The 10,287-nt window shown below is 52.3% G+C and overlaps 1 protein-coding gene across 1 annotated transcript in view; it reads right to left on the bottom strand.

The window, feature by feature from the left end:
- Aacs (acetoacetyl-CoA synthetase) overlaps positions 1-10,287 on the bottom strand; it is a 42,269-nt gene that overhangs the window by 20,706 nt on the left and 11,276 nt on the right. Inside the window, exons 4-5 of the mRNA XM_028765949.1 lie at positions 7,064-7,177; positions 2,768-2,865 (exon numbers count right to left, since the gene is read on the bottom strand). Of these exons, the coding sequence (XP_028621782.1) occupies positions 2,768-2,865; positions 7,064-7,177 (212 nt within the window). The remainder of the gene's footprint in view (positions 1-2,767; positions 2,866-7,063; positions 7,178-10,287) is intronic.

Consider the following 10,287-nt stretch of genomic DNA (forward strand, 5'->3'; position numbering starts at 1 on the left):
GGCTACAATGAGTCCAGGACAGCCAGGGCTACATAGAGAAATGGTGGTAAAACCTGTCTCGAAAATGTTATTATTAGGGCTGGAGAGATGGCTCAGAGGTTAAGAGCACTAGCTGCTTTTCCAGAGGTCCTGAGTTCAATTCCCAGCAACCACATGGTGGCTAGAATGAAACCTGGTGCCTTCTGCTGGTGTGTAGGCACATATGCAAACAGAGCACTGCACACTAAATAAATAAACCTGTTTTTAAAAATTTTAATAAATAATACATATTATATATAATTTGAGATAGATAGACAGACAGATTAAAGGGAGTTTGGAAAGCCTAAGAGAACTAACACACACACACACTCTCTCTCTCTCTCTCTCTCTCTCTCTCTCTCTCTCTCTCTCTCTCTCTCTCTCTCTCTCTCTTCAGCATGAGCCCATGGCCAGGCCCCTGACCAGTTGCAGTTCCTTGCTCCCATTCCAGAACCTCCTTCCGGCTGGCTTTCACCCTGAACAAGGGTGGTCAGTGTTGGGTAGGCAATCTTAGCAGCAGCTTTCAGTGACTTTGGATCTGGCCCAGGACACAGTTCACAGGGAACAGGTGTGGAGCCATCAGTGGGCCTGCCAGAAGACAGGAGCAAATAGTGAACCTGCCAGAGGACAAGGGACCAGGGGCCAGCAGGCAAAGGACTGCTCCTGAAGCATTTCAAGAAGCTGTCAGTTATCTGTCCCAAGACTTAGCAGCCAGGTTCCCCGCCAGGCAGCTCTAGACTTGCTTCCTGTATAAGGCAGGGAAGAGGACCAAGGAAAGGAGACCCTCCCTAAAGGAGGTTCGGAGGTGACACTGAGTGGCTGAGCACAGCATCCCAGCAGGAAGGCAGCCACCTCCTCCGGTCAGACCTGAGGTACAGCCAAGGCCCTGCAGAATGGAGGAGATGGTGGAGCCCTGCTACCCCCTAGTGTCCACAACAGCAAACAAACATTCTATACCCAGCCAGCAGCCTGCTGCTGAGACTCCAGACTGCAAGAAAAAAAAGCCAGGAAGCCACTAAACTGGAAACCAGTCCTCTGGAGTCACAGGCCTCTGGTGATAACTGCTCCCCAGGAGAGGGCAAGCCAGTCCACTGAAGGATGTTCCGCCACCCCATTCCCACCATCCGATGGCCAGATCTAGAGCTCTACCTGAGGCCCACAGCCCCACAGGCCACTCAAGCACTGAGGACAACCCCAGGCATACAGGCCTCCTGTGTCCATCCTCTTAGTGCCCAGAGGTGCACTGTGGATCCCCAACCCAGGCTCTGGACCTCAGGTGGGCAGTCTCATACCAAAGGCCCTTCTGTCTCCCTACTGAGGCCACTTCCTGAGGGACCCAAGCAGAACAACAGCACCCAGAGCCACCTTGTTAGAACCTCCCACGGGGACTCCACGGGCCCCAACTAGCTCATATAACCCTACAGAAGATCCTCGGGCCGGGAGCCACCTGTGGAGTTTCGGTCTATGCCTTGTCAATCCCAGACAGCCCTGGAGTCAGGTACGAGAAAGAGCACAGGAAAGGCCATTAGGCAGGGGAGGGCACTGGAAGTGGAAAAGGCAGCACCTCAGCCCACTGGGCCATGAACCAAAGTGATGGGCCCTGAGCAACCCCCACTCCTCCTCTATGGGAAGATGAGTTGATACCTCAAAAGCCTTTGCCAAGAGAGCACACTTTAAAGCAGACATAAGTTTACACGTTTGCCCCTGAAGAATGAGCCAGGGAGCACAGCCCAGACTCGGCCCATGCACTCAGACCAACCCTCAGCTGCTGGCCACACCAGTTGACACACTGTGGGTCAGAAGCAGCTGACCCCAGGATAGCAGCTGGCATGGACACCACGTGAAGCAGCTGGCATGGACACCACGTGAAACAGCTGGCATGGACACTACGTGAAGCAGCTGGCATGGACACCACGTGAAACAACTGGTGTGAACACCACATGAAACAGCTAGCACAGACACCATGTGAAACAGCTGGCACAGACACCACAGGCCCTCCTAAAGTCAACATTCTCCTGACACTTGTGAGTCCATGATATCCATGGCCCCAGTGACCCAACGATTATGGCCAAAGCAGACCTTCCTCAGTTGCTACAGCACACTCCAGCAGCCTGGACCACTCTAGACACACCATGAGTACCAGGGTTCCTCAGAGAGCCCAACCCAAGAAGACAAGAACAGACCTCCAAGAATCTCATAGAGTCCCAAAGCCTTCATGACACCAGACCAACATTGACTGCTACACAAGCCGCCCAATAACCACACACACACACACACACACACACACACACACACACACACGGCTAAACGACACACATCACCCGATAACTGAGAAGCAAGAACCAGCCGGCAGGACTTTGAAGAAGGAAATGAGAACCAGTTTGTACATTTCAAAACAAGGTCAAAGTCAGGTGAGGCGACTTATGCCTCTAATCCTAGAACTTGAAAGTCTAAGGCAGGAGGATGGCCTCAAACCCAAGGTCAGTCTGAGCTACCGAGTACGACTTTGGCTAAAAAAGAAAAACTTAAGTTAAATTCATCCAAACTAGATCCCTTGTTCAGTATGAGTGTGTGTGAGGTCATGAGGTCACCTGTTCAATCTCCAGCCCCAAAGACAAGATCCGACCCTTGCAGCCTTCCCCCTCCCATTCAGCTCAGACAGCCAGAAGCTCCAAGAGGGTAAGGAGTCCCACCCCACCAGGGACACTCTTTGAACCGGTGGCACCCCTCCAACAGGACCCCAACTCACATTCACGCCAAAGTCCGGCGAGGTAGAACTCCAAATGGCTCCAATACTGGCAGCAGCTAGCATGGCCTCCACGGCATGTGCACTGTTGGGCAGATATCCTGTAGTGGGGAGGGGAGAAAGTCTCGGGTTGAGGGAATCAAAGCAACAGACTTCCAGAAGTTTCCCTGGGAGACCTAAAGTACCTGAAAAGCAGAAGTGCCAACCGATCCACTCACTGTACCTCATGAATCCATTTTCTACCCTGAACCTCCGGCCTCCATCCGTCCCTGCTCTTCTCCCTCACTCCGCTCACTCCATTCCGTCCCTTGAGTGTCCTGAGCTTCTCCTGCCCCAGGGCCTTTGCACAAGTTGTTGGACTTCAGCACAGAGACACATGCACCAGTCTTCCACACTCAGTACACACCTGTCCTTCAGCTCTTAAGTCACACGGCACTTCCTCAGGGAGGCCTTCTTTAAGCTAAGCACATAAGAACCGCAGTGGGGCTTCCCCTTTGCTGGGGACATGGTACCCACCTGACCTTGTGTGTACCAGGTATTTAACTTGGGGTTCTTAGGTGAGGGCAAGGGCTTCACTTGCCTCCATCTTTGCTTTGCTGAACGCCTCTCAGCCCGCCCCATGTACCCTAAGACAGCGGTTCTCACCCTTCCTAACACTGCAACCCTTTAATACAGTTCCTCATGCTGTGGTGACCCCAACCATAATGTTATTTTCATTGCTAAGGCATAACTGTAATTTTGTTACAGTTATGAATCATAATATAAATATCTGTTTTTTTTCTCTCTCTCTCTCTTTTTTTTTTTTTTTAGTTTTTCGAGACAGGGTTTCTCTGTGTAGCCCTGGCTGTCCTGGAACTCACTCTGTAGACCAGGCTGGCCTCGAACTCAGAAATCTTCCTGCCTCTGCCTCCCAAGTGCTGGGATTAAAGGAGTGTGCCACCACTGCCCAGCATATCTGTGTCTTCTAATGGTCTTAGGCGACCCCTGTGAAAGGGCTGTTGACCTCCAAAGGGGCCGAAACCCACAGATTGAGAACCACTGCCCTAAGAAACACACTGGCTGGCATATGGCTGAGCGGACCGAGAGGACAGGCGAATATGTACACACAGGGAGAGCTATGTGTAACCCTTTGTGGCAGAATGAGTGGAAGCCCCCATCACCAGGCAGGTTGGCATCATGACAGGGAGGCAGAGAACATCTATGGTCAGAGGAACCACCATCAACAGAACACACAGTACAGTGCTCTGGGGAAAAGGGTCACAAACAAGAACCCTCCTGGGGTCCTGAACTACCTTCTCCAGAGAAGACAACAGCAGTCTGGACTCTACCTTTCAAAACACACACGTGTTCCCTGATAGTCCACAGGCACTCGGAGAACAGGGTATGGGCACTGTTCCCCTCAACCCCACAAGAGTACTCTGGTACCTGGCAGGTGACAAGGCCACTGCAGAAGTACTCACTGGCCTCTGAGCAGGACTGAAGAGTCTCTTCACTGTGATTACCCAAGGGAGGCCGGACTCTCAGCCCAGGGGAGTGTGCAATCCAGCAGGCTCCCCGCCTCTCGCTAACCAACAAGCAGCCAGGCCTCCTCCTAAGCCATCACTACCTCCTCGGGGACCACATTGCAAGCAAAAGAAAACAGCCGTCAACAGTTCAGTGCATCTCCTCAGCCCTGCAGGTACCTGTGCCTCTTACATGGCTCTCATGTGGAGCTATAGTCAGGGTGGAAGGAAGCCAACTGACCATGAGCCACAGAAGGGGAGGCCAAGAGCCAGCCAGACTTAAGAGCCCTGGCCACTGGAGCCAGTCCCTCCCCTCCACTCCCACCCCAGTCCCAGAAAGGATCTCCAGTATCTCCAGGCAACCCTGGCCCTGCCTTCCCTTCTCTCAGAAACACCTGCTGCTGCAGGCTGATTTGAAAAATTGCAAATGAGGGCTGGTTCCTGGCTCAGCAGTGGAGCCTTGCCAAACTTTGGCCCTGAGTTCCAATCCAGTACCGGGAAACAACTAGAGAGAAGAAAAACAGAAAGAAGAGGCTTCGGCATTACTTAGCCAAATTTTAAAAAGTAACAGCTAAGGGGGCTGGAGGGATGGCTCAGTGGTTAAGAGCACTGACTTCTCCTCCAAAGGTCCTGAGTTCAATTCCCAGCAACCACATGGTGGCTCACAACCATCTACAGTGGGATCTGATGCCCTCTTCTGGTGTGCATGAAGACAGAGCACTCAGATACATGAAATACACAAATAAATCTTTTTCTTTTCTTTTTTTTTTTACTTATTCACTTTACCCCCCAATCAATCTTTTTTTAAAAAGTAAAAACAAAACAAGCAAACAAACAAAAAAAAAAACCTGACAGCTTAAATAGGACCAAGAAGGACACAAGAAAAATGAGATTTCAATCTTTAAAGGCTGCATGCAGTGATGCAGGATTCATGCAGAAGGACCAAAGTTCCAGGCCAGCCCGGACCACATAACAAGAGCCCGGTTGAGAACACAAACAAACGAAAGCCTGAATGGACTGATTGCTGGCCCAGCCTCCCGGCATTCAACTAACAGCTATTTATTACACTCCAGCCGTGTGCTTGGCCTCCCAGAGTATGGAGCAGGCCAGGAACGGAAACAGGGCCTATCTTCAGGGACAGCCGCAGAGCCTGTCCCTGGGGGCTGCAGAGCAGACAAACAACATAAAGATGACGACATCAGAGGCCATGAGCTCACAAGAAAAGCTTGAGCTGATACCGGAGATGGATGACGAACGGCCCAAACATTGCCAGGGTGGCCCCACGTGAGCAGCGTCTTCCCACCCTGATGCCAGGTACAGCGGGGAAACACAGAACACAGGTGACAGAGTGGCCTGTGCCTTTCCTACCAACCAGCACAGGCTGTGTTCACTCCATGTCCTACCCACTGCCTAAGAAGGAGCTGCAAGGCTCCTGGGCCAGCCCTGGACCTGGTCCCTGGGATGTATGTGGCTGCAGACCAACCCCCTGTAAACACAAGCCTGGCGCCTGCTGTCCGGGAGAGGCATACTCTGCCAGAAACACCACAGAACGCCTCAGAGCAGCGCCCTGGCCTACGGCCTTGTCTAACTGAGGGTCAGGGATTGAGCCCCAAGCTGCCCTGGAAGAATGACTGGCCCCAGGCGCACCCTTCTGGCAGTGACTAAAGTTACTGGGTGAAGGACAGATCCCCATAGGCCTTCCTGGTGCTTGGAACTCAAGGTGAAAGGAGACCTAGAAATGTGGCTGAGCTTTTAGCAGGAAGTGTGATGTCACCTGAGGGAAAAATCGGGTGCAGGGCCCTTCAGGAGGGACATCCAGGCCCAGAGGCCTGCAGACTCCAGTGCACCTCCTGAACTACAGTCCCCAACAAGCTCCTGGCCCAAGTCCAGAGGCTCCCCTTTGCCCACTCCTACTGCCCGAGTCTCCTCTCTTATTGTTCTAGAAAGGCCAGGGGTTCTCTTGTGTTTCCAGAGGGGAAAGGGGCAAGGACTTCCAGGAGTGGTCTGCACATCTCTTTTCCTGCCTTGTGTCAAAATTGGAGGATGGGGGTGGGTGAGGCAATGAGGAGTAAGGCTTTGAGCAGCTTGGGGTGGGGCACCTGCTCAAAGGAGGAAAAAGAGGTGGAAAAAGTCATGACAGATCAGTGCTGGGCATCTGTCACAGTGCCCTTGCTCCTAAAGACACCTTGTTCCCAGCAGCCGCAGGGCCTTTGCACAGGCTATGTCTGCTGCCCCACTGCAACAGAGCTAACTCCTGCATCTCTGTGTTAATCCACCGCGTGCACAGACCACTCCTGGACAACCTTGCCCCTTTCCACTCCGGAAACACAGCAAAGAGAACCCCTGGCCCTTCCAGAACAGTAAGAGAGGGGACTCTTGGTTTATCCTTCTTTATCTTTGCTTTTATTTTTTAATGTTGCTATTGGTTTTGTTTTGAGACAGTGTCTTTCTGTGAAATTGGTCAGACAATCCTCCTGCCTCGGACTCCCAAATTCTAGAATGATGGGTGTACCAGTACACTCAAGACTCTTTCTGCAATTCATCCTGTGTGAGCCCCGACCCATGTCCATAGTCATACAGTGGTGTGTTCCATACATGGCTAAATTTTCTCCAGTTTCAAGAGTCTCCACCTTCTGGGCCATTTTGTTGTTGCTTTGCTTTGCTTTGGTTTGAGTTTCAGTTCTAAAAATTGACCCAACCCAGCACTAATAGGTATTTACCAAAGAAGGAAAGGGGAGGGGAGGGGAAAGGACAGGAGAGAAGGGGAGGGCAAAAGGAGAGGGAGGAGAGCCCTTACCGACCACACGGTCCCCTTTCTTCACGCCCATCTTCCTCATGGCGGCTGCGAACAGGGCCACCTGCTGCCGAAGCTCTTCAAAAGTCACCTTCACAATCTCCTCTCTGCCTTCCCCTGAGGAGGGAAGAAAAGACCGCTCAAGCACAGATCAGGATGGGGATCAAACGCTGCCCACGACAAGGGGACCTGGACAGGACCCCCGGGGTGGTGCCACTCTACAGGAGAACCAGGCAGAGTGGAAGCCAGGCTCTGACCCAAAAGTGGGACCCTCAGGAGGAATCACTGATGAAAATAACCAGACTGGTAGGACACAGGAAAACCCCACAGCCATGGGGGTTATATTGTACAGAGGAGGGTGTGATACAGAGGCCAGGAAACTAATGTGGAGACAGCGTGTGCACAGCTGTCACCTGTAGCGCATCCTGGCCCTGCCTCATGCCCATCACCACAGAGCCATCCTGTGGTCACGAGCCCCTCACGGTCCACCTCCGCTTCCAGGTATCTGAGTTAAGCAAAGAGGTTTCTATGGCCAGCCCGGCCCAGCAGTGCCCCCTTGAGACTATCCTTGAGCTTCCCCTCAGCGGGGCACACTTAGGACTCTCTCTGTTCGGGTTTTCAGCATCAGTAACTCCTTTTCATTGCTGAGGAGCGGTAGTCTACCGTTGGCCAGGCTTTGAGGATTACCTTCTGACTGACTGACTAGCTAATGCAAAACTTAAAAAGTACGAAATAAAAAAATAAAATTAAAGGAGCTGGGTGTGGTGGTGCAGGCCTTGAATCCCAGCACTCAGGAAGCAGAGGCAAGCCAACCTGTAAAATATAAAGCTAGCCTGGTCTACATAGGGAGTTCTAGGCCAGCCTGGGCTTCATAGTGAGGTCTTGTTAAACACCCCCCCTCAAAAAAAGAATATTAAATGACTGCTGTTGCCAGCAGAGGCCTCACTCCGAGAGTCTCTCTAAGGCCCCACAAGAGCCCTCACCAAAGAAATTATGCCAAAACATCAATGCCAATTTCACCTGTTCATCAGGAAGAACTAAAAATGGCAGAATCGGTGCCTCAGACAGCCCCTCCCAGCTTCAAAGGCCCGGCCCAGGTGACCAATGGGTCGTTGTGGAGGCCACAGAGGAACCACTGAGCCTTGGTCATAAAAGGTATCACAGTAGCTGGGCCCAGTGCCTCAAATCTATCACCCCAGCTCCTCAGGAGGCTGAGGCTGGGGAATTATGTGCTCCGGGCCAGCCACAGTCACTTAGTGAATACACTGCCTCTAAGTCAGTGGTTCTCAGCCTTCCTAATGCTGCAACCCTTACTACAGTTCCTAATGTTGCAGTGATCCCCGACGATAAAATTATTTTTATTGCCACTTCATATCTGTGATTTTACATTATGATTTTCTGAACCCCTCTGAAAGGGTTGTGTGACCCCCGCACTCAGGATGAGAACCACTGCTCTAAGTAAAATTGACGGGCAGATAGAGCTCAGAGGAGAGGGCACATGCCTATCTCAGCACAGAAACAGGGTCCTGCACCCCCTCCCCAGCACCGTGGCCCACTGAGGGGACCAGCAGCGTGCTGTGAAAACTCATTCGAGCCAGGGAGAGGCCTTTGCAAGTAGCCTTTGGATTACACAGCCCCTGTCAGCCAGCTAAGCCAAAAGGACTGAGGTAGAAAAATCTGTCCAAGATGGATTGCAGGTGATCTGTCTGTCACCCTGTACAGCAACTGGACTATGCTGGGAAGGAACTGGAGTCCTCCTTGAAGAAAAAATGGTCTCGGGAAGGCGCTAGCCCTTCGCCCAGCATCTTTGAGGCAGGATGCTTTCTGGCTCAGAACCGCAAAGCACCTTTCCACAAGTGAGTGAGCCTCTTCATCCCGGGGCACAAAACTGGTGTCCCCCATGTGCGTGGGATGGACATAAGCCCCCCCCCAGTCTCTCTTTGACCCTGCTGGGCTGTTCCTGCAGCCACTCCCGTGCCTGCAACCCCGGCCATTTGTATCAGGTCAAAGTATTCAGAGACAAGTGCACCGTGCAGACGGCTGTGCTGACAAAGGAGCTGAGGGGCTGCTGGCCACTCGCTGGAGCATGAAAGCTAATGTATCTGTGGCTTCAAAGAAGCAAGCCTGAGTGCTGCAGTGGATGCCTGGGTGAGCAGGGCACAGCCAGGCAACACCTGTCAGGGGCAGGAGGCAGGGACGGGGGACGGCAGATAACACACAGTCAGAAAAAAAAAAAAAAAAAAAAAAAACAGAAAAAATGTAGGCCAGCCTTGGGACTTGGGAAGGCCAAATGCGAGCCAGGGAGTGGTGCGAGCTCAGTTCGATGTGTTTGCTTTTCAGCACCTGAATGGCTGTCTGGTGTATAGGCTGTCAGAGAGCCCCGGCTAAAGGGCATCTGCCACTCAGAAGCCAAGCCGTGAGGAAGGAAAGCTGACTCGGCAAAGCTCCAACCTTAAAGAGAAGGCACGGGGGAGACTGAGAGACAGAAGCAGCCTCCTCTGCCCACTCAGAGCAGAGCATCCACAAATGCCAGCTCAGATGGTCTGCATTCCTATGAGAGAGGGGACAGGGATCGGGGATCACCCTTGGTTCGGTACCCACCCGGATGCCAGCACCACGCGCGCTAAGAAGCAGTTCTGTGGTTTCCCCTAACCATCGGGTACATCACTGTGGTTTGGGATTTAAGACTCCGGACTCTTGCCATTTTGCAGTGAGAGAAAGCTCACGGAGCACCAGAGTACTGAGTGGTGCACTCGAGTTTATACGGATCCAGAGAGAAAGGTAAGGTGGTGTCAGGCCAGAACCCTGGGCCTGGAACAGAGTGGCCTTCCCAAGACTCTGATGTAACACACAGACTTAAGACATCCAGGCATCAGGACCTTGTGTGTGTTCAGAAAGAGAACACCAACAGGTGCAATAAGATAAAACTGAAAAGCTGAGGCTAGCCCAGCGTGGTGGTGCACACCTTTAATCCCTGCACTTGGGAGGCAGAGGCAGGTGGATCTCTGTAAGTTCAAGGCCAGCCTGGTGTACCGAGCAAGTCCGGGATAGCCAGGGCTACACAGAGAAACCCTGTAGAGAGGAACCACCTCCCCTCACCAAAAAAAAACGAAAGAAAGAAAAGCTGATGTGGAGTGCCAAGGCCATGCAGTATGACTCCAGGGACAGGGGACAAGGAGTAGGTGAGTTCTCAGAAAGAAAGACAAAGTAGACCCTCACCCTGCACC

This window comes from Grammomys surdaster, unplaced genomic scaffold (assembly GCF_004785775.1).
Source record: "Grammomys surdaster isolate TR1022 unplaced genomic scaffold, NIH_TR_1.0 166, whole genome shotgun sequence".
In the NCBI taxonomy this organism is placed as follows: domain Eukaryota; kingdom Metazoa; phylum Chordata; class Mammalia; order Rodentia; family Muridae; genus Grammomys; species Grammomys surdaster.